Source organism: Xiphophorus hellerii, chromosome 17 (assembly GCF_003331165.1).
Source record: "Xiphophorus hellerii strain 12219 chromosome 17, Xiphophorus_hellerii-4.1, whole genome shotgun sequence".
Classification (NCBI taxonomy): domain Eukaryota; kingdom Metazoa; phylum Chordata; class Actinopteri; order Cyprinodontiformes; family Poeciliidae; genus Xiphophorus; species Xiphophorus hellerii.
This window is the reverse complement of record NC_045688.1, coordinates 6,850,909-6,878,635: the sequence shown is the minus strand read 5'-3', so window position 1 is coordinate 6,878,635 and position 27,727 is coordinate 6,850,909. Positions and strand designations below refer to the sequence as shown.

Sequence of the window (27,727 nt, the reverse complement as noted above, 5' to 3'; positions counted from 1 at the left end):
CAGTCAGAGCTCAGATGAGAACATGTTGAAATGTCTGAGCAGACAGAGCCTGAGGCTACCAAGTTCGCCAAACGTCAAGAACTGGGCTGCAAGCTGCACAGGCCGTGCGAGGAAGCTGTGGGACATTTTATACATCTTAGTTGAGGTGGAAGAAAGAATGCAACCTAATAAGAAAGGATTTTACAAACTAAATGTAAAAACATTCATTCTGATTTTGTCAATTTGAAAGATAAAACTTTAGTGTGTTCTCCTGGGAGGTGAATAAAAATCTGAAAAGTGTGGCCTGCATTTGCATTCAGCTCCATAAGTGAATACTTTGTAGGAGAACATACAGTATATCCCCAATATCTAGAAACTCAGTTATTTCATTTAAGACTCCAGGAAATGTGTTTGTTGACATGAAGAGGACTAGATTTAGGGTTGGACTTTGACTGGGCCATTTCAACGCATTAATATAATTCTATTGAAACTGTTGCATTGTAGCTCTGACTTTATGTTAAAGGTAATAGTCTTCCTGAAAGATCCATTGCTAATTAGCTGACTTATGAAGCCAACTGGTTGAACTGGATTTTATTTAGCAAAAATAAAAAGTGCTGTGCAACACTAACCAGAATTTTATTTACTTTCCAAAATCAAAGTATGTGCAATTTTGGATGATCAAAGAATGAACCAACGGTTATTATAATCCCTTTGCTATTGTTAATATTCTAAAGAAGCAAACAGTCATTTCTATTCTGTCTTCACCGTTCAATACCTGCACCCTGCCTGTGCACTGAGCTACAGCCAGCAACACCTCCCTGCAGGAGGTCAGCAGTTGACGGATCCTGCAGCCAATCGTCCTCAGCACCCGACTAGCTGTCAGCCCTGACACCTGCCACACAACACAAACACGCACAAACACATGGTGTATTCCTACGTACCGGAAGCGCACAGGCAGACTGTTCTCTGCCCCACATTTTTCACTAAAAGGCAGTCGCTTTTGTGCTTTAGAGGAGCAACCTGACATCTGACAATGTCACGAGGAGATGTTGCTAATTTTCCTCTGGATGCACTGGGGAGAAATGCATTGCAGTGATTTGTGGCTGCGGGGCTTTATCACAGGGCGCCACCTGGTGTTAGCAGAGGAGTAGAAGCAGAAATATGCTGGATATCTCTCCTGGTAGATGTAGGCAAGTTTGAGTGATTTTCCAAGTCAGAGTAGCAGAAAAAAGTAAAGTATGAAATACAAAAGTGCTTCAGTTTCAAAATGCTGAGGTTGCCAATAAAGGATGTTGTTTCAAGTCTTTTTTTGCACATCTTTCGATGCATGTACTTGATTCCAAAAGTTGCCCTGCATCTATTTTTGCAGCTGCAGGTCCTAATCCCTTAATGGAACTTTAAAGTTTTGTCTAAAAATATTCACTTTTCTTTTTTTTTTCTTGCAGAAAAATGGTTCTCACCCCTCTAAGTTCAAGAGATCAACCCATCTGTGCTGCTGTTTTATTAATTGCTCCATTAATTATCTCTTAAGTCAGGAGACAGGAGAAAAGGCTCTGGAAGGTCCAGAGAGGAAGAGTAATTAAAATGCTTAACTTCTCCAGGACTTCTACGCCACTATGCTGCAGTCCCAGGAGACTCCAGTTTTATTGGAGAGAGATAACTTTGAGGGGAAGTCCAAATGGGGAAAAACAAATAAAACAAAGTGACAAAGAACCCCGGGATATCAATCTCTGCCTACAATATTCTCTACACCAAGTGGGGCAACAAGACGACTAAGATCTGCAGGAAGCAAAAAAGAAAACAAAGGGTATAATAGAGCAGGATTAGAAATCAGACAAGACAGTGCTGTAAAAAACTAAGTTCCTCCTAAACTTAATAACAGAAACATCTTCCATCAAGCGTTTGAGCCTGATTTTACTTTGATGTTTGAATTAATTGTTTTTATTCAGCCACATTGGGGAGTTTTTATGAATTACCAGCTTAAGATTTAGGTCAATGCTTTGACTAGGTCATTTCAAATCTCCATTTATTTGAGCCATAGACAGGTGGACTTGCTGGTGTGCCTTCAATCACTTTCCTGCTGCATAACTGAAGAAAGCCTGAGCTTAGGGTCAGGAACTTACAGCCAAACAGGAAAAGACTCTTCAGGATTTTCATCAAACCATCACAATACTACAACCATGTTTGATTTTTGGTAAGATGTCTTTCTTTTCCTTAATGCAGTTTTTTTAATTAACAAAATGCCTTTGCATTCCTTTTGTGTTCAGCGATTTTTAACTCTAAACCTTCCCAAATTATAAAAATATAAACTCTCACCCTATCTGAGCTAAGTGAGGCCTGATGTAGATGTTGTTCTGGGATATTTGGAGAATTTCTGGATGACCTGTTGATGTTTTCTTGGAGTAATTTTGGTAAACCGGACACTCCCAGGAAGGTTCCCCACTTCTCCATTTTTTACATCTATTTAGGGACAACAGCTCTCTCTGATTTACAAAAGTTACTTAGTAACTCTTTCCAGACTGATGTCACTGACTATTGTTGATTTTCTTTCAATTGGTGAGTGAAGTGTTGTTTTTCCCCTCACATAAGGGCATGTTGGTTGACATAGCTTTCAGCCAGTTAATAAATAAAATAATCTTTTACAAACTGCAACCAGACACGATGTTCTCTGGTCATTTTTGTCTGATATTAAAATTTGTTTAACCTGAAACACAAAGGTGTGACAGAAAAAACTCTATAGGACTGTATGTTATCAGAAAACACTATTTAACACAGCTTACAAAAGCAAAAACATCTGTATTGGCTGTCATAAGTCCAGAGAAGTATTACAGTTTCAAAATACACACATCAAAACTAGAGCCGTTTATTTATTCTGATATTTGATGTCAAATCAGCTAAATCAGTTCAACTAATGTCAAACATAAATGATCAGTTTTACCATTTTAATTTTGTGGTTTTGGATGAAGAAAGTGAAGAGATAATGTAAGAAGATTCTTCATTTGAATAAAAATGTAGAATCTTCATTTTTCCTTTTTATTCAAATGGATTCCAGTTTATCTTGTGTTTTTTACCTGCACATTTCCATTCTCTTGTCCCAGAACCACTGCAGATGAATTCCTGCACATACATGTAGACCGGATTCTGAAGGGCAGCTCCTGCGACTGGAACAGCACCGATCCTGTTCTGCCATCACGCACCTGTGATAAAAACACACAAAACAAGGGGATAAAACCGTATCATCCTACAGTTCAGCTTCAGTTTCATTGAGAAACCAGCTTTCCTAACAACTCACCTGGAGTCTGTTGCAGTTGTCTGCAGCCGACACGACGATTTCCTCACCATTAAAGAGAACGTCCGAATCTCTCTTCAGGCTGACAGCCGAGGACGTGTGGACCTTCTCGGTCTCCCATAACTGCAACACGTGACAAGCAAGAAATGTGAACCTCCACTCTGCTATATATACATTTATGTGTCATTATATTTGTCCAGTGTATTTAAATAAAGCTGAATTGATCCAACAGATAATAAAAAAAAGATAAAAGTTTTAAGCCACTTTTAAAGAATAAATACAAAACTTCACAATTTATGGCAGATATTTCTACCAAAGAAAAAACACAGAAAGGAAGCAAAAACTGCTCAAAATAAACCCTGGCTAATAGCAGTTTTGTTTTACCAGACATTTGTCATGATTTTGTGCTTCTTTATTTATGGTTTAAATGTGACCTGGTGTCAAAAAATTAAGCCAGAGAGCTGTTACTTGTGAGGTTTGTTTTCTTCCTCCTCCACTGGTGGGTTCAGAGCTGCAGCTCTTACCCAGGGTCATTCTGACCACAAGAGGCTCAAATCCACTCTCAGGTGGTTCTGACCCGTTACACAACCTCAATCTTTGTCTAGCCCTGCGGTTTGGAAGTTGCAGATTTCCCAGATTACATCTGACAGACTTGAATAAATGTCACCACATGCTGTTCATATCAATATTAAAAACAGTTTTTTATGTTTTTCTGTTATTAAAATCTAAAATACACCCAGCATAGCAGTTCCTTATCTTGTATGTCCAAGTTGGCCAAACTGTGAGATATCAGCAACTGGAGGAACATCCGACTTCTGTAACAGCATAAAATCGCATCACACAGATGAAAACTCTCACCCTGATTGTCTGGTCGTCGGAGCAGGACAGCAGCTGAGAGCCGTCTTTAGAGAACTGGACCTGCTGGACCCAGCTCAGGTGGCCGCTGCAGTCCGCCCGCTTCTTCTTTTCTTCAAGATCCCACAGCTTAAAAGAAACCACATAGAAACAAATAACAGCTTTAACCACACTTTGAAATTAAACTATTTAAACTACATTTGAAATGCAAAAGATTTACATTGCTCTCCACACTGACTGGCACTTATGGGAAAAATGTGGAAAAAGGTATAAATTGGGATTGCTTAGCAACAAATGCACTCATATCTATCGGTAGGAAATCCTGCTTTAATTTATTTATTTTAAAGTCTTTCTACACATCTTCTGAGGTGCCTCTAAATATGGAGGACACTGCAAAATATTCCCCTCGTTTCAGAAGAAATTACAGGAAACCAAGTACTAGAATAGCTAGATAAATGAGTACCTCAATGGCATAATTTGAGAATGCTAATGCCAGCAGGTTACTGGCAGGACAGGCGTGACAGTATTGCACCGTGCTCAGACGATTCGTCTTGATATCCAGCAACATGTCCGACGTCTGGACGTCAAACACCTAAGAAACAGGAATTTCAAGGCATAAAGACACACGTATATTGTGTAGAGCTTGTTATATTTAAAAAGATGTAAAACAAATCAAAAACGGCAAAACTTTGCGGATGCAAAACAAGAGCAGGAAAGACAGAACAGAAAGTGGCTTTTAACTAATTATCAGACACATTTGACCGGTTTCATTGAATAATAATCAGCATGTGGTCATTCATCCTGACTTGCATTCAAAATTTCTCATTTTCCTGTATTAATGCTCACCAAGGCAGCATTTCTGGCGGCACATATGATGCGTTTGCCGTCTGCGGTCCAGGTGCTGCACTTCACAAGAACGTCCTCATCATCGCTTTCTGACAAGAAGCTCTTCACATCGATCGTCTTCCACTCGTTGGCTGCAGACACCTGGAACAGCTGTGTGAACACAAAGACAAAAACAACAAAGTTATAATATCAAGCATGTTATTTATTAAGGGTGATTATGGTAAAATGATCACAACACGATCAACCATAAGTCAGTCCAGATTTAAAATATGTTCATTTAAAGATATTTCTATTTGGCACAGATTTTGTTTTACTGGATTTAAAATTTCTGCAGGGAGAAACTTTGTTGTTAACACGCCTACAAACGTTTAGGTTTTAAATAAAGCAACAACTGAAGTCATGAATGTATTTATCTAAATTTGACTGAAAGTCACCTTAACGGTGCCGTCATTGGAGGAAGTGGACAAATAAGCATCATCAGGAGAGAAACAGCAGTGGTTCACCGGCTCAAAGTGACCAAACATGGTGTTCTGGGACGATGGCTTGTTCAGATTCCAAAGCTAAAGAAACAGAAATAATACACAATGTGACAAATACTGACAAAGTGAAGAGGAATGTAGAGAAAAGCCAAGCTATTTCTCACCTTGACATTTAAGATGCTGTCGTTGGAGCATGTGGCCAGTAGAAGGCGCTGTGACATGTTGGTGAACTCGCAGTGGTTCACCTGCTCTTCATGCTCCTCTTCAAAGATCCTCAGTAGTTTGCCTTGCTGGATGTTCCACACCTGCAGGATAAAATATCACTTTTAAATAGAAAAGCGTAGCATTTTCCATCTGTAAGTTAGACATTAAGTTGCTTTTATTCATTAGCTGCTGTGATTAGCAGCTAATGCTCACCTTGACTTTCCGGTCACTTGAGCAGGTTGCTAGAAGATGGTCATCAGGGGAGAAGGCGCAGCAGAGAACTTCTTCATCGTGAGCCTGGATCTCTATCAGCTTCTCACCTGAGGTACTTTTAAATACCTGAGAGAAGAGTTCACTGATTAAAATCGAAAAAATCAAAACGACAGAAATTAGATTTATTTGGTACATTACTGAATCAGAAACACATCTAATTTTAAAATCAGACTTAGCAATTAATTAAAAAAGTGACTCAATGTACAAAACTTAAAGGGATGTTTACAAATGGATTAATGCTGAAGATCTGTAATCAAAAATTTAAAATATCTACATTTTTAGTTTAAAACATGGCTTCATATAAATTGAGATAAAGGGAAAAAAACTAAACTGAAAAAACATATACGGTACTAATATTTCACATTAAGGAAAAAGGGTTAAAATAGGTAACAGACATATGAACATGTTAAATAAATATACAAGTAACCAATAGTACAATGTATGTGGTTACATAAATAAGTATACAACAATTACAAAAAAAACATTTGAAGAATTTTAAACATATATAATATATATTAAAAGGAAATATTATGAAATCAATAAATCAAGAATTAAAGATAACTTATCTAAAATGACAGAAATAACTGAAAAACAGAAAGAAGCAAAGAAAGACTGAGATAAATAAATACAAAGAAAAACACATATATAAATAAAATGCTAAATAATATAGTTATTTTATTTGACAATATTTATAAGCAATTAGTTTTCTTTGCCTTTCTGGTTGTAATATTGTTCCAGATACCTTCAGGGTTTTGCTGGCTCCACAAGAAGCGATTTTGGTTCCATCGTGGGAGAAGCAGGCGGAGTAGATGGAGCCCAGGTGAGGGTGGATCACCAAACGGGACAGATTTTCTATGCTTCTCTTATTTCTGTAAAGACATACACAAATACACTCAAAAACACTGAATGGAAGATTATGATAAGTATTTTTCTATAATGAATAATTTCTTAAAGTCATTAAGTACAATACAATTGAAGAGCTACAAAATAATTGCTCCCACTCCAGCTTGACTAAGCCAAAATTAGAATTTTGCCTTAAAAATGAAACTGTTTTCATACATTAATTCAAAGTACAGCTTCCCAGCGTTGGCCGGGTGCAGCGCCTGCTCCCGAGCCTGTCTGTAGACCGCGGAGGAGTGCGGCTGAGACAGAGCGAGCTGCACGACGTCGGGGAACGGACGCTGCTCTAGGTGGTGGCCGTTCAGCGACAGAAACTCCTGGAACTGGCTGCAAACTTCACTGTTCTGGGTGGGAACAGAGCAAAACATGCAGAAAAACTCCCAACTGCCACAAAGACAGCACCTAAATTCGACGTGTTTCACTGACCTCTTTGTCCAGAATGGGTCCGTACTCCATATAGTCGTTGATGAGGGGCGCTGGACCCATTACCTTCGCCTTCATCCTGACCCAGTCCAGCGAGAATATGAGCGAATACAACTCCTACCCAGAAGGACAACAGAAGACATGGTGAAGACAAGGTGAACTTGTCTAACTGAATGGACATGCTGAAACGGAGTTGAGTTTCACCTGGAACATCTGAGCTTTGGCCAAGTGATAGGTGAGAAATCTGATCCAATAAAGACGACCCTCGTCTCCAGAGGTGGGAGCAGCCTCTCTGTAGTGATGGTTGTACTGGTTCACCATCTTACTGTGAAGACTCTGAAATGTGTCAAGATATTATTGATTAACAATAAACCTGAAATTGTTGTCCAGTTGTATTTATTTTAGATATAACAAAGGATCAGGCAACATGGCGTCTACTCGTTTTTTGATAATCAGAGTTATTTAGAGTTGGCATGTTAAGATACAAAAGAAAGGGGCCAAACCTCTATCTGATCTCGGTTCTGCTCCACCAGGAAGTCCAACTGGAGGTCGTGAAGGTAGTACAGGTTCAGTCTACTGTTGTTGTCTACAAAAAGCAGGGATTTGTTGACAAACTCTTGGAGAATGTCTTCCACTTCCTCTGGCTCCAAATCCCACAAAACACACAATATCTACAAGAAAAGAAAGAGGAGTCGTTTATGTTTTTTTTATTATTATTTTTGATCTAGATCATAAAATAGTCAAGTTACTTTTCAAGACACCAGTAAGTAAAGGACAATACTGGAAGATGAAGGAAAGGAAACTTATAGCCTCTCCTATGAATTTTTGTCAAAGTCATAAAATTCAGTCACTGTAGAAAATTAACTGTCAGTTTTGAGTGTTTAGCTGTTTGTTCTCTGTGTTCATGATGAATTGAAAAGTGTAACAGGAGTGTACTGCGTAGAAAAACCTTAGCGGGGATCTTGACGTCCTTTTGCAGCACAGTCAGGTCTTTGTAGAGTTCCCGATGTTCGTCTGGTAAAACCTCGATGCTCGCAGCCATGGCCTGATCCAAGGCGTCGTAGTCGTAGGACGAAGACTTCCTTATGCGCTTGAACTGCTTCTGCCGCAGCTGGCGGAGGTAGTAATCCCACCGGTTGGGTTTGTCTTTGAGCAGAGCGCCGATCAGAGACACAACCAGAGGAGAGCCTGAGAGGCAGACGATGTGTGGAATAAAACCACAGTTTAAAAGTGTAAATTTACTGGAGTGTCAGAGGCCAGTTTTAAATTTTTTTGTTGTCTTTTTTCAGTTTACAGACCTTTACATTCTTTGACGATGTCGCGAGCCTCCACAGGAAGTGCGTTTTGATTCATTTTAGTGTACAGGGCCAGGATCTCTAGCGCCTTTCTGTCGTCCAGACCACTTTCTACTTCCACCTCATACTTGGCACCTAAAACATGAAAGCACAAGAGCAGATAACACACATAGTGTTTGTAGAGCTGCTGTTTTTTTTTTCTTACTGTGACAAAGAAAATGACATGCATTCAGAGCAGACGACATACCGCTAACAGAATCAGTGAGGCTTCTGTTTCTGGTGGTCAGAAGAATTCGACAGTGAATATCAAACACTTTGAGCACCGAGCTATCCCAGATGTCATCGAGGATTAATAGAGATCTAAAACCAAGAACAAAAAAGATAGTTAAAGATATGAACATGAACAAAACTGTAATTTACTTTTCATTCCAGAACTACAGAACCTTGCAAAGAATTCATAACATTTAGTCACATTCAATGTATTTTATTGTAATTTCAACACGGCCAACACAAAGTAGTGCATACTTGTGCAGTTTTAAGGAAAAGGAGACATAATATCAAAACAGCATAAATAGGCTTCTTAAAAAAATTGGCTGCACTGGATTTTATTTTGGGGTATCACAGTAAATGGGGTGAATTTTAATGCAAGCCAGGTGTTTTCTGATTTTTGAGAAAAAAAAAAAATTTGATATTGTTTTCCACACAATTCAAAAATAATTTACTATTCTGGTAACTCACAAAGAACCCCAGTAAAAAAATCAGAGTAAAAAACCATAGTTAGGGGTTGTAACATGTCAAAAATATGAAAAAATAAAATACAAAAGGTTTGAACGTTTCTTTAAGGGACAGAAAATAAAACAGAATCAGATCTTTATATTACACTTGGTTATGCCACTACTGTTTGATAAGGTATGAAATGACTGCTAGTTTAAAACATATTTTTTAAAATAAGGAAATAAATAATAATATTTATCTAACAGAGATGATCACTCGATTCAGAGGAACATCCGGCTTACCTGGGAAACCTGCGCAGAATCAGGAAGCGCAGGCGCTCCTTTGCTTCATCCAGAGAGGTGGGCGGCCGCTGTTGCGATTGGGAATCCAGGTTCTGCTCCAGGCGAAAACACAATGACTGAATCTTCACCAGCAGGTCTGATTTGTCCAGCTGACCGATGGACAGCCAATGAATCCCATCGGGGAAACACTCTGTGGGCAGGAGATGGGAAGAGGTGAGAAAAAGGAACAATAACCCCTATTTACCAAAACCTAGAGTTCATGTTTTCTTTGAGTTATTTAGTTTTCCACCTTCGATGAGTCTCTGGTCTCTGACAGCCTCGGCAGCGAGCACAGACTTTCCTGACCCGGCCATGCCGAACACCGTAACCCAGCCGCCGGCATCTTTCTGAAGCAAATCAAGTTTCATCCTGACCTGATTCAGCAGCTCTGGTCTGCTTACAAACACCACAGGCCTCTGTGGGACGCCACCTTCACTCAGCATAATTTGAACTGTTGAGGCAAACAGAAAAGAGTTTATATAAAGTATCCGGATTTAGAATGCGGAAAACATTAGGGTGAAACTCAGCCACTCCACAATTTCTCACTTCTCACCGGAAGTTTCGGAGCTGTCAAAGGAGCCCTTTCGTCCATTGAAGGAGACACCTGGTAAGTCTTGATACAGCGGTTTGGCCAGATCGTAGTACGTTTCTTTAACCAGTGCATTATAGAAAGAAATGAAGGAGCGATCATCTTTCCTCAGCAGCAGCTCGATCAGTGCTGCAGCTTGGTCTTTTCTGGTGGGCTGCAGAAAGAAATCACAAACACTGAAACAAATGGAGGGTTGGGGCAGAAGAAGTTTGGTTGCCTTTCAACGTCGCTTGACTTGGCTCACCTTAATCCGGACCTTCTCCTCCTCATCCACAGTGATCACACCGTCGCTGATCATGTGGTCCATGAGGTCCTGCGGCTTGATGTCCTGCTCCAGTTGGTGGCGCAAGCGCAGCAGACTTCTCCGGGTCCGCTCCTGCAGCGCCATCAGTGCTGAGATCACAGACCATTCAGATGCTAAAAAGACCCCCAGAAAAAAATGTATTAATATTCAAAAACAGGGATGAGAAAACGGACCAAGAGCAACATAAATTCTGCACTCTACTTAATTACACTCAGCAGAATCTATCCCACATAATTATAGTTTGTCTCGCACCAAAAGTTGACCAAACCTTTGGTTAACTTAAAGATGTATAGAGTTAATTAAATATTCATTTGTTCAAATTGCTGGAAATATTAATTATTCTCCCCCCTTATAATTTTGTAAGGAAAGGTTCTCACTAACTCAGCTGTCAGTTCTCACCAAAACATGACTTTTCCTCTGTCAATAAGTATATTTTTGTAAATAATTTTGTATGATTATACAAAATGCTCACCTTCTTTTGTTTACAAACACAAACTTTGCTGCACCTTTTTAAGCTGAACAGGTTTAAGGAATGATTTAAACTACCACATGCAACTAATGCTGCTCTAAATAATTTGTCATATGGCTTGTATAATAAAAGCATATAATTACTTCAATTCTATTTTGGAATTAAAACCACTTCCTCAGCAAAAAACCCCCAAAAACAACAACAAAAAAAACCTGCAGCCAACTTCTTCGCTCATGTAAATGCAATAAAAATTAAAAATTTGTGCTAATAAGTTGCAAAATTTTGTTCATTCTTGTTACCGTGTGTGTGGGTGGAGGGAGAGAGCAATACATACCTTTAGGCGCTATATTTATTATTTGATTTATCCGTTTCTGCCCTTTACTAGATTATGTTTACTTTTACTCGATCTCTTCCACGTATGGAATGTCTGAGCAATTGGGTTTGTTCTAACCCAGTTTTGGTTGTAAGCTAGTGTTACGCTGCTAAATACGTCAATTATTCTACTGCCTTTACTTTTATTTAGTTTAGTTTATTTATGCTTTAAATGCACTTTAAAACATAAATAAACTTTGGGGGAAAATTATAACAGTTAGGAAACAATCGGTGAAATTGCGCACAAGATTAATAAGAATGGTTTTTGTTTTAAATTTCATGGCCTACACAATAATGCAGAAGTCTGCTGATTTGCCAGCAGTTGACACCCAGCTCAGAAAGAAGGTCAGAAAAGGTCGCTGCTATTAGCAGAAATAGGATTGCACAGATCACATGTATTGCAACACTCAACTGATGCAATAATTATTACAAAAGTTGCAGCAACCAGATATTGAGTGCAAATAATGTAACATGCATGGATATGATTGGTGCATTAATTTTTTTTTTTGGTTTTAATTATTATTGCAAAAATATTTAAATTCTGGGAATCTGAATTTTACATTCGCATGAACTACATGACTGTGTGTTACAATTCTATATCATACTTCGGCTTCTATTTATAAACCGAATTCATGAAATAGACTAATTTCTAAATGTTTTTCAGACTTACAAATAAGAAACTGTGTGACCAGGTTTCAATTGTGAAAATTGTCACAATTAAACAATTAAAGTATAAGTTAATTAAAATAGAAATTACTGTCAGAGAAATCAATGGTAAAAAATAGTATAACAGTGAGACGGACAGAAAATGATGTGGACAAAGTTTCAACTCACACAGGATGAGACAAATACACCGGAAGACAAAGAGGAAGGAGAAGGTATCGATAAATACCGTCAGATAAAAAAATATATCCGGCGTTTTTAAACGGCGTTACGTTTTTAGGAAGACTAACTTGTAGCATTTAAAACTTATTCTTAAAAGTCCTTAAATTCAAATGGTTAATGAGAAACTGAACTATCAGACTAAATATAATAAACAAAACCCACAGTTTAAGTATGACGCCAGTGTTGCCACAGCATATCTGATACACTTTGACCATTTAAAGATATGTCTCGACAAGTTCACACATTCCGAGGTAAACAGAAACAAAGAAAGTAGCAGAAAACAAGTACTCACTACTATCTTCTGTGAATAAATATTAAGCTATCTGTTGAAAGATAGTCCTCAAAGTTATGTCGCGTTTTCAAGATATCCTCAAGCCACAAAATTTATATTTATTTCTCTTTCCACATAACACACGCCCAATATGAGATTCAAGCTTCCGGGACAGACAACAATAACAACTACTTCGTTTAGAGACAACCAATCACATGACGATATTTATGCCACGTGAGCAATGAACTCACGAACTAACGAATCTGTAACTGGGCAAACTGATGCTGCGTTCAAGTAATTTCATAACTGTCGTAAATTGTCATTTAGCTCATTTTCTTAAACATGTTTCAAGTTGGTAACACGCAGTTATACCTAAATATGATTTTATTAGAATAAAGTACAGCAGTGTCGTGTATTGTTTTATTGTGTGGGACACTGTTACATTTGACTTCTATAACAAATACGTAAAATATATACATTTCGATTTTTGTTTTGGAAGTAGTGTGGTTATAATTTTGTGCTGTTTATTTGACTTTCATGTTACCACTTTATTCAAATTAGGTGTCATAAAAATAACAGGAAACCAGTCAGTTCAAGACTGTAAGGTGCCTTGTCAGCTGTACGAAACATACTACACCTGAAGGTAACTGGTTTTGCCTGGTAACGCGTACAGATGACAGCATAGGTTTATTTCAATATAAACGTAACTGGCATATTAAACAGGCCTTGAGTCCTCGACGCGGCCGTCGCGGGTTCGATTCCCGGACCCGACGATATTTGCCGCATGTCTTCCAGTCAGCCTACTGTCATATAAGAGACATTAGAGCCCACGAAAGACCCCCTGGAGGGGTAAAAAAAAAAAATGTCAGTATCAGAGTTCATGGCTCTCTAAGAGCTTGTTGCTTATGTAATTTAGTAATATCAAAACCACTTTAGAGGTGTGTGTGAGATCATTGTCCTCTTAAAGAACACAATACATGTTGATTCGAGGTAAACCGTTTAAACTGTGATATAAACAAATAAAAAACATTAAGATAAAGTGAACATACAGAGAAACAAAATGAAATGTGCAAGGAAAAATAGATTGGAGGTAAACTCGAACCTTTATAAAAAAAAACATTGTGCACATATTTCTACTAGGTTTCAGGTAAGAATGCTTCTTCAAGCTTGACATTGGTAAGCTTTATGCAAAGGTTATGAGTGTTTTAAATCACAATTTGGGAACTTTGATGAGGTAATATTAAAGAATATAAAAGCATCATCCTTTATTATTCCATCCACTTTATGAAAGTGGCAGAAAAACAGACCCACAGAATGATGCTGCCCCTGTCATGTTTGATATTTGGTACAGTGTTTTTAGATTGATCATCTTATCTTGGCTCCTCCAAATATCATCTTAGTCACTGTGTCTCAGTATTTGTTTCATTGAAACATAAAGAATAAATTTGTTGGATGTATAAAAGCTGTTTTCCACCTTACATTTGATTTTTTGCAATACTTTAAATGAATTGTTTCACTTGGTTTCATAGATTCAACAATTCAAGTTTTATTATAATAATTATGGTAACAGAGAAAATCAATTTCCCACATGTTCCTGTAAACTGCTCTTCTTTGTGCATTTTAAGGTCTGCTGGAAATGTTTCAACATCAAAATCTCTTGCAAGTTCAGCACCTTTTTCCTCAACTTGTTCAAACAAACAAATTTAACAAATACTGAAAAACACACAGAAGTTTGCATTTTAAGTGTACAGAAAAAAAAGAACAAAACTATATACAATCACTCCACTGGTAAAAACATAACCTGTGGCCAACAATAAAAAACTCCAACACCAAGCTGCTAATGCAAAGTAACACAAACTCATACTTGGTTCCAAAGTAACAAAGAAATCCAAGTTCTGACAGATAAATCTGAGCATTGAATGTGGCACTTACTCTATACAGTACAATTTTACCAGAATTCACTCAAATATGCTTTTTTTTTGTATTTATATAGCAATAAACATCATGTATATGGAAGGAATCTGTAAAACTTCTCTGCTACATTTCTGAAAATGCACATCTGTATTGCTTTATAACTTTTTATATGTTGCAGATACTAAGCTGTTGCCTTTACGGTCTTATTTACAGGACTGAGCGTAAAGGGAGACTTGAAAGAAATGAACTAGGATGTCAGGATAACTGAGAAAACGGAGTACTGTAACACTGAGTTCGGGTTCTGAAAGGCAGGTCAGAGTTGAGGTGGACAAATGTTTTACTGCAAGAATCTTGTGATAAATATCACAAACGGAGACAATCCAGGTGCAGGAAGAACATTTACCCATTTGTCCATTTTTGATCTCATATTTAAGATTTCCTTTTAGTTCCTGTTCCTTAGACAGTTGGTCTAAGGTCTTCTCATCTCACATTCCCATATTTCTCTATACCTGGCAGATAAACAAAAAAACTCCCGGTTATTCATGAGAGACATGACAGTTTGGTGCTTGTTGCTGATGAGGGACTGGGGTTGGTGGGCTGCTGCCAAACAGCAGCTTCCTGATGATGTCCATATAGAAAGGTCCATAGACGGCCCTGTTGTAGTTGATCAGAGAGATGAATGTTTTTCCAATGGCTACCAGCTCGGGCTTGATGGCAGTCAGGCTGGCTGATACCTCTTCAAGTTTGGTCTGGTTTTTGGGGTCAGACAGGAGCAACATGAAGTACTGCTGCACACGATCCTCTGCAGAAAGGACATGACAACAAACGGACCTTCAAATCTGCAATCACTCCAGATAAACATTAAGAACAACTAATGTTTTCAAACACAGATATGTTTTTAAAAATTAAGATTTTAACCTTTCATGGAGTTGTTGCACAGACTTTCCACAACAAAACACTAAAATTACTAAAAAACATGTTTGGTAGATTTATTTTTGGTTTAAGATTGGAAAATGTGCTTTTTACTAACATAATTTTCCACAAATAAGCATATTAGAAAATCTATCCGTCCTCTGCAAAAGTATTAGGTTTCTTTTTAAAACCTGGAAATTGAAACAGTATGTTGGCAAACGTCTAATAGATATATATATCAAAACGTGCAAGTCTTCTTTTTTCTAAAAGAGTAAAAGATGTGTGGTTCCAAATAAGTAAAATATCTCTTAAAAAGCTCATGCTATAGAGAATGGATTAAGGAAAAAAGTCCAGAAATAGAAGAAGTTTGACCTTAATTTACCAGATTTGAAAAATTCTTAAATCAAATTCCATAAATTCATACATATTTGACACAAAACACTTTTTTTTCCCTAAAAACTCTTTTTCTTCCGACTAAAAAAGGCACAAAAACAACTTCCTGTTGTCACTTTCCGTACCAACAAGAGTGCGAATGGGGTTCTCCTTCTGGCTGATGCTGCAGATCTGTCCTGTGAGGGTCGCCTGCTGATCTGGGGTCAGCGCAGGGCAGCTTCTCTCAGTCAGAGACTTGTTGAGCTCACTGCAAACCTGAGCACCGACGCCCTCTAGTGTTTCTTCCAGGTTAAAGTCCCTGCAAATAGAGCACACATTTAATCCTCTTCGTAAAAGAAAACGATCATTAGTGTCCACATTCAAACCTTGATGTTTGAATGTGGTGAAATAAATGAGGATGAACTGACGGTTTGTGCATGCCCTCCAACAGAACACTGATCATCCTTTTCAGGCGGTCGGAGAGCGAGGAGGCCCCCTGGATCGGCCCCCCAATTTTGCTGTGCACAATAAGCAGCACTTCATTCACTGTCTCCCACTGCCGGAGCTGCTGCTGAATCTCCTCTAGACGGTATTCGTCCATCACCCAAGTCTAAAAAAAAAAAAGATTGAAACATAAAACCCCCCAAACATTTCATTTTTAGATACATTTTTGGATTTAAATTTAAATTTGTGTCTAATATTTTCTGTATGATATTAGGCAGAACTAAATAAAATAATCAGATATATCAGGGAATAGATTACCTCAGGGACCAGTGTCTTAGAAAAGTCCCATGTGAGAAAGCGCAGGCACGCAGCATTCAGGATTTGGACGGGACCAGGAAGTGGCGGCTGACCTTTCCCGGCATTGTCAGGTTTTTCTGGAGGGAAGCTGGCCAGCAGCAGCTCCTCCAGTGCCGACTGGATCCAGGCTGTGGTGCGGTTTAAAGCAGCTGGAAAACAAGCCATGTTTTGGTTACAACTTTGTGATGCGTTTGTTTTACAAAGTTCAAAATGATCAATTCTATATTTTTCTGCTTTTTTTAACTCACTGGGTAGATCGTCCAGGATGCTCTGAAAAAGTTGCCTCTGGTACTCAACTCCGTTCCTCTGCAGAAGAGGCCTCAGGATTTCAATTGTACTGTTGACGTTATCTAATTTCATCAGGTCCAGAACTCGGAATATCTCCCTTATGAGCACGAGGAGAAGCAAACTGAAATTAATTGGTCACAATGTATCTCATTAAAACACATAAAGGCAGAGGGTTTTACTTACTTCAGTAGTGTAACTATGTTATCTGTGCTTTCTCGTAGCTTCCGGATCTCTTCGTCCCTCACTGGCGCACACAGCTTCCCCATGGTGGAAATGATGTACGATGCGAGTCCCTGGATGTCCAAGGCGTCGTTTTCAGCCTGCTGACGAATGAGGTCCATGTCCAGCACCTCCATGATCTGGGTCCGCATCCGATTGGCACCCGGGTTGAGGAACAACAGCAAGATCTGTCCGGAGACGACAAAACATTCAGTTCAAGTGTTATTTTATGCTGACCAAATGTTGTGTTTTTTTGTTGTTTTTTTTCATTTAACCGTTAACGTCCAGTTTTGCACCAACCTCTCTGATGTCCTCTACTAGTTTAATGGCGTGCTGATATTCAGGTGGGTCTTCGTTCAGCTCAGTCTCCAGTTTGTCCCAAAAGGCCTTGTAGAGATTCTGTCTTACTATGTTCCATAAACTGTAAAGAAATAAACAATTTACCTTACATAATGCTGTGGATACAAATGAAATACTAAGTACACCCTATGATGAAGTACACCTTCCTACACAACGGGGAGATTTTTATCAAAACAATCCCTGACCACCTGTTTCTGCTCATGTCTTCTTCACTACTAAAGAAAAAACATAGTTTCCTCTTTTGATCAGTTCTTGCCAGAAACAGGTGGACTCAGTGGGTAAAGCACCTGTTCTCTGGTCCTTGACTCAGTTCTGCGCGAACGTCTCCAACGACAATCTCATGTACGAGTTTGAGATTGAAAAGGTCTCGCCCGGCCTCCATGACTTCGTCTCGAGGAAGTATTCTGGGCGGACTCGCTGCCGGAATGAAAACACAGGATTATTAAAGCTGCGTAACAACAATCAGGAAAAGGTCAGCCGCTGAAACAACTACTATTGCAAAAAGAAAACAACATTAGCAAACGCATCTCTCGTAAAATCGAATTTTCAACACAAACTTTCAACTTTGTGGACAAAACAAAGAGAAGTACAAGAAATGAATTGAGGGGGAAACAAAGGAAACAGTGATGCATTTGCAAATAAGTATCGAAACCTCAGATAGTTAACTTACACGAGGGCGTGCAGTGTTTGCTGGAGCTGTCGCTGTTGAAGCTGTCCCGGGAGCAGTCCAGGTCGCTGGCCAGCGACGACTCCGCGTCACTTCCTTGGTCCTCACTTCTGGAAGTGGAAGTGGGTTGCTCATTATTTAGAGGCATCCTGGCTTCCAGCTGCAAAGGAGAAAACAAAACACATTTTGTCTCAGCACAACTACAAACTCTTTTCTTAATGGGACAGAACAACAGGCAGCGACAGATTATTTTCAACTGGAAGGAAGTGATACGTGTGCTGCAGTCGGAGGGGGGGGGCGATAGTTTTCGTTGTCAAGGCTACGACTGCAACAAAAACACCAGCTACACAACAGCTGGCAGGCTAGTTACCATGGCTACAGAGATATACTGTATATCAGTTGCAGTGTTCCAACAGAACGCCTTATTAAACTGTGACAATGAATGAGGAATGAGATAATACTTTTAGGACAAGAAAAAGTTGACAAAACGACCCAACTGAAGCGATCGCATTACACCTGATCGTACACCAGCTGTTCTGAGCTTGCAAATATTATCACTTGAAAGAGGAAGAATTATTATTTTAATATTAGCAAAGACATGCAGGACTGTAAAGGCAGGGCTGCTTCTCTTCCTGGCCTCAGTTATCTGCACCCAAAACTGACTACAAGCTCCGCTCTTGCAGTTTAAAGATAGCTCAAGGGGTGAGGATGGAAGGAGGGAGGGGGCCGGGGTGCAAGACTAATTTCTGCAAATGATCATCAGCTAAAATTGACAGCTGGGTCCAATAAAGCAACACATGTTTTTAAAGATAATCTAATGGGATTGAGTGGAGAGAATTAGGGATTAGGTGTCATCTGCTGTTTTTTTATGTAAGCAGTCTGAGCTCATGCAAGATATTAGATCATAACAATACTAAACTTCATAAAAAGGCTAAATTATTAGTATTTTTTTATGAAGAGGTGTATTTAAAAAAAACAGAAAATGCTCACTAAGTGCACATTGTTATTTATAACAACTGACACATTTGGACAAAAAAACTAACAAATGGGGTAAACATATAGAAAAAAATATGTAGAAAAACATAAAAATATAAACTACATTTTAAAGAATGTTTCTAAATACAGATTAATATGTGATTACTCAGACTATAATTAGTGCATTAAACAAATATTAAACATCTATAGATCTAAATATATATTCAGAATTAATTAAAAACACAAAGAAGTGTATAACTATTTATCATTAAATTCTTTATTTGTTAAAAATCATAAATCATAGTATTTAATAGTCGAAAGTATAATTATTATGGAAGTCGCCATTTGATTGGTTAACATGAACAGCCACTGGTCTGCAGACCAATCACTTTGTGCCTTAAAGTGTAAGCCCCGCCTACTGACTGATGGCTAAAGCTGACAGCCGAAAATAAATTAATGATTTTCTGCAATAACGGACTGTTACATACATGAATTACTGAAATAATTTACAAAAGGCATATTTTAAATATTAAAAGGTCGTGTTGTTTACTAAACTATACATTTTATTCCCTACTTGTTTTGATTTAGCTTAAAATAAACATAATTCCGGCAGTTTCAGCCCTCGATTTAAAAAAAAAAAAAATTAGAAGAAATCAACCTTAGCTCTAAACATTAGCGCAGTACAATGTAAACAAAGCCTTGGGAACGGAAGGCTGGGCTAACTACACAGAAACGTCTGCAATTGGCTGCTGCTGCCCTGTCACTCATCCTGCCATGGAAAACCTTTGGTTGCATAGTTTTCCACATGGATAAAAAAAAAACAACATCCATACACGCGTAAGAAATGAGTACACGTGATCCTCCTGACCAAAACAAGAACCTTGTGTACATTTGTGACAGTCTATTCGATTTTAATTCATGATATTCAGATTGTGCACAGACTGAAGACATTCCGTTCAAGTCGGCAAGATTAACGCGAAGCGACTTGTCAAACTCAACAATCTTGTTTACATCAAACTACACGCCTTGTAGTGAAGCATGGTTTAGTTAGTGCAACGGCCAAAGTTTGATTATATTGTTAGCGTCGACAGGTTCGACTTTAACTCGAAATGTGCACTTTATTTCCGCTCTAAACCAAAGCGACACTCGGTGTTAAAAGTCAACGTCGTCGAGAAAAGCGATTTAATCGGATGTAATCGCAAATTATCGAGCACGTTTCATAATGATAGACATTTACCTTACAGAAGTCTCTAGAAAAGAAGACTGACACTGTCTCAGCACCGTCGAGTTCTACTGTATTTGGTATTTAAAGGTCCCAAGCTCTGAGGACAAACGGTTCAAACCATCTCACACACAAAACGGCTGTCCTGGAGCTAAGCATGCTAGTATGGAAATTGTTTTTATTTTTTATTTTAAGTCACACATTTAGCTTTTAATTGGTTGTAAAAATATATATTAATAATTAGGAGACACAGAAGACCGTTGAAAAAGTCTAATATTCTACAAGGTATCGAAGTTAATCAAATGGTATGACCCAGTCTGCCTTACAACCAAGGTTATACGGCAGGTCGTTGTAGCATATAATGTAGTCTGTGGACTTCTTCAAATTTGACACTAAAGGTATCAGTACATTTATAATTCTTTTTAAATCTATTTCTTTCGTCACAGGTTAAAAACTGTGTGTTAGCTCACCCCTTAAAATGTCAGCATCCCATAATCCATCCTGCAAAGATTGTATATTTTTCTTTATCTGATAAACCTACAAGTAAAAATAAATGCTGATTCTTTAAAAGTGATAACACTTTCCCCATAGTAGATGTTTATCAAAAACTAAGTTGTCTTTTTTCAAACGATCATGTAACATTTGAATGTAAACCATATTTATTTAGTGGGACTGAGAGCAAAAATAGCGATCTGAATTTTAAAGAATGATGCCTGATCAAATCAAACAACCCAGTTTAATGACTTCTCAACCATAATGCCTGACACAAAAATAATAATCAGATAAAAATGTTCTTTTCGTTTTTTTACATTAATTTGATAAAAAAATTTTAAAACATCAAGAGGACAGACTACTGCAATCTTGTATTCACTTTCTCCAATAAAAATGCAAAAGATGTCTTAAAGGATAAGCAGTTTTTTACTTTACTATAGAATTAGCAATAAATGTGTATTATGCAATTTATCTCCTTTAAATGGATGGTCAACACAAGACATTGGTGCTATCTTTTGTCATAACTAGTCAGTAGTGGTTTATCATTTGCTTGGTGGTGTTTTGTAATATTTGCATTTCCTGATAGGCAAATACTTTAGCCTTTGCTTAGACAGAGTTTTTTTTAATTTGCATTTTATGTAGTAAACATGTGAGAGAAAAGTGCCTCAAATGTACTTAAATTTATTACTGTTTTCCTATATTGTTAAATAATAATGCCATTTTTGTCTGCCACTTGTTCTAAGAAATAGAACAGTGGACTTTATCAGATGAATTCCTCTTTTATCCTTCCATCACTGATGTTTGAGTCCTTCACTGTTGTCCTTGTATTAGGATTCATTGCTCATCACTCAGTATATTTTTCTAAAAGTGGCACATGGCACTAATTATATTCATAAAAACCTCAGAAAATATGCTTATATAGGACCAAATGTCCTATATAGAGAGAGATGTTTCAGAGAGGGGGAGCCTGCATTACACCCTAGGTAAGTCCTTCTCTTTGCATCATATATATATTTATCATGTTGATTTAAGAAGAAGAATTTTTTTAATTTCCACAAATGAAATATTTTACTCTGCATTGACTTTATCAAAAATAAGAAATAAAAAAACTCATTCAGAATGCAACCAAAAGTAAACCCTTTTACATTACAATTTTTTTTCTTCTGTCTAGATATTTAAAATGTTTTCTAATAAGGGTATTTTTTGACCTGGAAGACTAGAGTCGCAGATGTTTGGAAAATTGGGTCTAACTCTTATGTGATAAAATTGCCTGCCATACACCCAAGTAGGACATTATTGTTTACGGATGTGATTTCCCCTCAGTGCGTCTACGAAGGGTATAGGTTTTTCTTCTCGCCTGCTGGGGGCAGCAGTGTGCTCACTTACCAAAGAAGAAGAAGATGGTCGCATGATGGCGGTTGATTTGACTCCTCGATTTCGAAGGTTGAACAGCCAAACAAGAAGTTTCAGAGAACATACGCCTCATGGTAACATTTTAGTTAGCAGATACATTTAAGTAAACGCATAGTTTGAACATGGTAGCAGAAATATGTTGATCTGTATTTACAGCAGGTTGTTATTGTCCGTTTATTTATGAGTAGATTGTCCCCTTAACGCCGTGTTGTTTTTCGTTTTGAACACTGAATGGTTGTTTATACAGGTTTTTGCCCAACATAGGAAAGCTTAAAGCTATATTCTTCTTTTACAGCTTGTTCCTGTAAACCTTAATGCTGAAAGATACGATTATGAGAACTTCATTTGCTACTTAGAATTACGTATCCATTCTGTTTGATACCTACTCAGGTTAACAGCTTTTCTCCCATGATCCATTTTCACCATTTTCTTTGACAAACTTCCTTGTCCTTCCTGAAGAAACCACAACGACAGCATAATCCTGCCACCTCCATAAGCCGCAGTGCCAGTTTTACTTCATACTAACCCAATGCACATACAGTAGGTGTAAATGTTATATTTTAGCAACTTCGTCCATGGTGTGTGTGTGGTGTGTTCGTTGAACACAATGGCGCTGGGTTTTTGTTAATCTGGTAAAACACTTTGAAACACTTCACAGAACAACTGTATTTATAGTGTTTATAAATTAAACTATGCACAATTAGACTGTATTGTGTAATTCAGTCTAATTGAATTAGACAATACAATTAACACATAATTAGTAGTCACCTGCTACTACTAAAGGTGACTTTTGAAGGCAACCAGTTTCTTCATTTTGTAGGAAAATGTTTAATATGATTCTATGGAACTACTTGTATTAAGTCCACCAGAAAATTCAACCTCGACATTCCGGCTGATTTGTGTCCTGTTCTTCCACCAGATTTCTCAAGGCCCTTCGGCGCCACTCAGCTGTGGCAAAACATCATCCATGCCCTGCGGACTCAGGTGGAGGTGCGTCGCTGCAGGAGACACCTCCGTGTTCACGCCGACTGCTTCGCTGGCTCGGACGCCGTGGACGCGGTTCTCAGCTACCTAATGCAGAACGTGGTGTTCTGCACCAGCGAGGTGTCTCGCCTCAAGGCCGCTCGGCTCTGCCAGGCTCTGATGGAGGCCAAGGTGTTTGAGCCGGTGGGGACCAAGCTGTTTCGCACGGACAAAGAGGCGACCTTTGAGGACAGCAGCGGCAGCCTTTACCGGTTCCTGGAACAGAGGACGAGAAGCGGTCCTGCCATGAAGGAGGACGGCAGTGATGTAGAAAACATGGTGTTGGATGAACACGAGACAAAGAGGAAAAAGACCTCAAGGTTGGATTATTATCTGCTCTTCTATACCTTATTCTTATTCAACACTTTGGTACTAAAAACTTCATTGTTTTATGTTCCAGTTATATGTTCAGATTCATTCTTGCAGTCTTTTGTTTGGCTACTATAACAAGAACAAGCTAAGTAGTTGAAACTCGGGACACAAATGAGAGTTCTAACAGGAAAATGAATCTAAACTCGCATCCGAACAGATTTTTAACAGCTGAACGGCGCTGATATCAACCCAATTAAAATGTCTGGATGATTTTTAAAAGTTGGATCAAATATTCAGTCAGATTACTGTTAGAATTTTGCTCATTGCTCAGAAATGCCTGTTTGGAGTAATTCGCTCAGACATTTATTCAAATATTACAGAAAATCCACAACAAATTCACACTTGTGTTTGTGTTTAAAATACCTGAAATCACATGTTATCTTTCATGTCTTGTTGTCAGGCTTCATGAGATGAGGACCATATCGAACCCTCTTGCTGTCGAACCGTCAGACAGGAGAGTTGAACGGCTCTTCAGGACCATCAACCTGCGGGCGTCGTTTTCTCCAACTCTGAACGCAGCATCGGCAGCTTCTGGCTTCCTGTCTAAAGCTGGTAATAATAAACTAAACCGGCCAGGATTTTATTTGGGATGTAGGCAGTATTACAGTTTTAATATTTTCCATTTTGTTGCCCTTTCCCCTGTTGCCTCCCCACCCACCAGTGGTGGATGAGGTTTGGAAGCAGCAGACGCTGCTGCAGCTGCTGCACATCGTGGAGCTGCCGGTGCTGGACTCAATCCTCACCTCTCCTGAAAGGGTTCGGCTCCGATCCTGCATGGCTCCGCTGGCCAGTTACGACCTGGTTATCTCCAACACCTGCCTGGAAAGAGACCTCCCTGACACGCTCAGCCAGCTCCAGTCAGAACCTCACCAACGCTCACCTGTCTAAATGTGTGTTGTTTGTATTTTTTTTTTAACCACTTTTTTCCCCCCCCTTCAGGTTGGACTCCTGGTTGTCAGTAGCAGCAGACTGCCTAGAACTGTTTCCAGACCAGCTGATTATGGTCACAGGGGAACAACTCAGCCACCATAGTGGTAACAATGCAGAGCAGACAGCCAGTCAGAAGAGACTGCTTTTTGACACGATTGCCAAGTACTACAATGGACAGGAAAAAGCGGCGCTGATATCAGGACGCTACCTGGACGTCCATGTTGCTATTCTGAATCTACTGGGTAAGATCAGAAAACAGACTTGCAGATGCAGCTTCAGTTGTTCTCTCTAAGGTCGTTTGTGTGTTTCCAGGTGAAGGGAAGACGCAGGATGCTATCAGAGCGTCTCAGCTGTGTCTGCGGCTGCTGGAGACGAGTGTGAGGGACGAACTGAGGAGACTGCTGACTTTCATGGCCGCCGCAGCTCGGTCAGACTCCTGCCGGCTGCAAAAGCAGGTAACAAACATGGATTCTTTTCCACTGTAGTTGTAGATATGTAGGAGAATTGTTTCTAAAGTAACTGTTTATGGTGACTGACTGAGCGCTTTTTGACTCATTTTGGGGTGTTTTTCTTTCAGGTTGATAATCGGACTTTGGTCTGCCGCACTTTTCAGAGAGGGCTTATTCAGAATCATGAACTCACTCGACCCCAGAGCGAAACGCTGGTGCTGTTTCTTATGGACTGTCATGCTGAACTTTTCAAGGTACTTTGATTTTAGGGATTTCTGTTCTGTTGAAGCTGTTGGTTTTGTAAAATCTTTTTTTTTCTTTTTTATTTATTTCAGAACTTTTCAATTTCTACAGAAACTGAAAAATTGCTATCTGTATTTCTAAAGAGCTTAACTAAATTATTCACACTCCTTGAAATTGTTTATGTTTTTACATGTTGCAGTCACTAATTTTAGTGTTTTTTATTAGGAGTTTATGCCATGGATCAGTGCAAAGAAGTACACTGATCCACTGTACACTGAGTAGTTTGAAAGCTGGAGAAAAATTATATGATTTTTTAAAAAACATTTACAAATAGAATGTCTGGGTCTCTCAATCTTCCCATCAACTGTGGGAAGATTGGTGGCAGCATTATGATGCCCGTTTGATATAGACTGCTAGTTTTTCACAACGCATAACATTAATTACTCCTCAAGACAAATGTTTGCACTGGATTTCATCTGGTAGTGACGGAGTAAAGAAGTGTTGAACACAAATACAAAGCACACTTTCTAGATTTTTTCACAATTAAGCACTGGTTTGCGTTTGGGTTTGACTAAAACCTGAATGAAGTGTTGTTTGTGAATGTAATGAAATGTGAGAAAAACTTTTGTAAATGCACTCAAGTGATTTTCTGTTTTTTATTTGTTGTATTCGTATCCTAAAAGACTCCTTCAACACTTACTGAAGCGGTGAGAAGAACGTTGAGGACTTTGCAACAGGGGAAGGATCCAGACTCAGTGGCTTGTAAGTTAAAACCAGCCATCTAAAATAACAACCCCATTCATACGAATATGTATTCTGATGTAAAAAAAAAAATCTACGTGTTTATTTAACAACAACAAAAAAAACTGTTTGATGTTGAGAAAGGTATTGTTTAGTAGTTAATTTGTATCTCCACTTGAGGGCGCTGTTGCTCCAAGTTCAAACCAAGTTAGAACGTCTTTTGAACGTAGAGTAAGTAAATGTTTCTCTATGTGTAGCAGCGTTCACGTTCTGCCAGCGGGTAACCCCTCAGGAGTATGAAGATCAGCGTGATGCCACGACTCTGGAAAGCCTCAGACAACTCCTCCGAGACATTTCATCCAACACCAACATGACTGCCAAGCAGAAGAGGAAGCTGCTCAAAGAGTTTGAAAAACATCACCCTGTTGTCTTCCTCCAACATTTTTCTAGCTCTTTCTAAAACAAGTACTGGTGTCTGAGGTTCAGTAGCAATAACTGGAATGCAACCATTGAATGTCTAGTAGAAAGAAAATGAAACATTTTCAGCTAAACATGCCAGCTTATTCAAATATTGTTAAAGTAAAGAAAATTATTTTAATACGGTCATTTTAAATGCATCAGGTTATTATAGTTGAGATTTGTTGCTTTGGTTTTGAGGTTTTTTTTTTTTAGGAAAGCAGCTAATGATGCTCAAGCAGACACAGGTAGGACTTTTTTCTTTAATCTAAAAACATTTGATGAAGTTTTTGCGTTCAACTGAGTATTTCTTCTGAAATGAGATGCTGGATTTGGACAAACCTTAATTTTGTTTTGATTAGAGGTTCTTACTCTGCACTTCTGTATTGCCCATCTTCATAAAGCATTTATATTTCAACATATCAGTTGATTAAAAGAACACTTCTGTAGTTTATCTTGTTTTGATGAAAGGACTGAAGAGTAATGTCACTGTCGTTTATGGTATGAATCACATTTTACATTATATTTAAATGAACTGAAATGAAAAGGTACATTATTGTTAGTATTACTGTAGCTCAGGGTAACATTTCAGGTTTTAATTGTAGGTGTTATGAGGATATGAAGTGCTACTTAATTTTTTTTTTATTTAAACTTTTAAACACTTGAATTAATACAAAGGATATTGTGTGTAATTGTTGAATACTAATTTAACTTTGGTGAAATGTGAGAAGTTGGTAATTTTTTAAAACCATGTTGATGGAATCATTATTTACTCTTGTTTTTTAGTTTTATCATTTGCTAACATTTAAATCAGGACAGAATGCACTTTATGATGTTGAAACATGTACCAGAACATGCAATAAAAGCTGTTCTCTTAAATAAGTTTGTTTTTTTATTTTACTTACTTACCTCTGTTTAGTTGTGAGTTAATGTTTTGCGAAACTGTTCATATCCATTTGTAACTCTACCACATTCAGTTACATTGTCACTACATACTACACTGCATTTTATATGGAATCTTCCATAATTTGAGTGATTTTATATAGCAAGATGAAAAGTATGTAAAATATTTTTTTCTTCAAGTGCATGCCACACTTTTCAGTTTCTGTTTTGAAAACCTCCATTTGAAAATTCATTCACATGTTCAATTCAACTTAAAAATGCTTTATATAACCCAGATGGAAATTACATTCTATCAAAGAGTCTTGGATCGTTATTCTGTGGACAATTAATTATTAGAGGAAATAATTTTATAAACTTGGCTCATTGCTGTTAAAACTGTTATGTTCAAAATTTACATTATTAATTAGTTGTTACATTTTATGCCAGTGAAAACGTAAGTAAAAATTTTCTGAAACAATTCGATACTTTTTTTGGGGGGGAGGGATGT

The 27,727-nt window shown here is 38.2% G+C and overlaps 3 protein-coding genes across 4 annotated transcripts in view; 1 reads left to right on the top strand and 2 right to left on the bottom strand.

The window, feature by feature from the left end:
- apaf1 (apoptotic peptidase activating factor 1) overlaps nt 1–12,671 on the bottom strand; it is a 37,587-nt gene extending 24,916 nt beyond the window's left edge. The window contains exons 1-22 of one of the 2 annotated variants that reach the window (XM_032589632.1): nt 12,510–12,671; nt 10,432–10,604; nt 10,152–10,341; nt 9,849–10,049; nt 9,560–9,749; nt 8,791–8,903; nt 8,547–8,678; nt 8,198–8,436; nt 7,752–7,919; nt 7,453–7,584; nt 7,252–7,365; nt 6,985–7,169; nt 6,668–6,794; nt 5,866–5,991; nt 5,613–5,753; nt 5,404–5,529; nt 4,970–5,119; nt 4,587–4,715; nt 4,127–4,252; nt 3,272–3,391; nt 3,051–3,176; nt 755–871 (exon numbers count right to left, since the gene is read on the bottom strand). In XM_032589632.1, coding sequence (XP_032445523.1) covers nt 755–871; nt 3,051–3,176; nt 3,272–3,391; nt 4,127–4,252; nt 4,587–4,715; nt 4,970–5,119; nt 5,404–5,529; nt 5,613–5,753; nt 5,866–5,991; nt 6,668–6,794; nt 6,985–7,169; nt 7,252–7,365; nt 7,453–7,584; nt 7,752–7,919; nt 8,198–8,436; nt 8,547–8,678; nt 8,791–8,903; nt 9,560–9,749; nt 9,849–10,049; nt 10,152–10,341; nt 10,432–10,575 — 3,096 coding nt within the window. In that variant the 5' untranslated portion in view covers nt 10,576–10,604; nt 12,510–12,671. The remainder of the gene's footprint in view (nt 1–754; nt 872–3,050; nt 3,177–3,271; nt 3,392–4,126; nt 4,253–4,586; nt 4,716–4,969; nt 5,120–5,403; nt 5,530–5,612; nt 5,754–5,865; nt 5,992–6,667; nt 6,795–6,984; nt 7,170–7,251; nt 7,366–7,452; nt 7,585–7,751; nt 7,920–8,197; nt 8,437–8,546; nt 8,679–8,790; nt 8,904–9,559; nt 9,750–9,848; nt 10,050–10,151; nt 10,342–10,431; nt 10,605–12,509) is intronic. The other variant, XM_032589633.1, reaches the window with a different exon arrangement.
- Nucleotides 12,672–13,736: 1,065 nt separating this feature from the next.
- Nucleotides 13,737–20,366, bottom strand: tcp11l2 (t-complex 11, testis-specific-like 2). Its single transcript, XM_032589845.1, has 10 exons — nt 20,234–20,366; nt 18,025–18,181; nt 17,642–17,771; nt 17,295–17,415; nt 16,959–17,182; nt 16,736–16,872; nt 16,449–16,636; nt 16,115–16,296; nt 15,833–16,005; nt 13,737–15,204 (listed from the first exon to the last, which is right to left on the bottom strand). Exons 2-10 carry the CDS (start codon nt 18,167–18,169, stop codon nt 14,939–14,941), a joined length of 1,566 nt encoding a protein of 521 aa, XP_032445736.1. The 5' UTR covers nt 18,170–18,181; nt 20,234–20,366; the 3' UTR covers nt 13,737–14,938.
- Nucleotides 20,367–21,827: 1,461 nt separating this feature from the next.
- Nucleotides 21,828–27,216, top strand: depdc4 (DEP domain containing 4). Its single transcript, XM_032589844.1, has 9 exons — nt 21,828–22,197; nt 23,043–23,466; nt 23,919–24,070; nt 24,180–24,375; nt 24,458–24,690; nt 24,761–24,903; nt 25,026–25,151; nt 25,824–25,902; nt 26,139–27,216. The coding sequence occupies exons 1-9, from the start codon at nt 22,119–22,121 to the stop codon at nt 26,339–26,341; spliced, it is 1,635 nt and encodes a 544-aa protein (XP_032445735.1). The 5' UTR covers nt 21,828–22,118; the 3' UTR covers nt 26,342–27,216.
- The last annotated feature ends 511 nt before the right edge of the window (nt 27,217–27,727 follow it).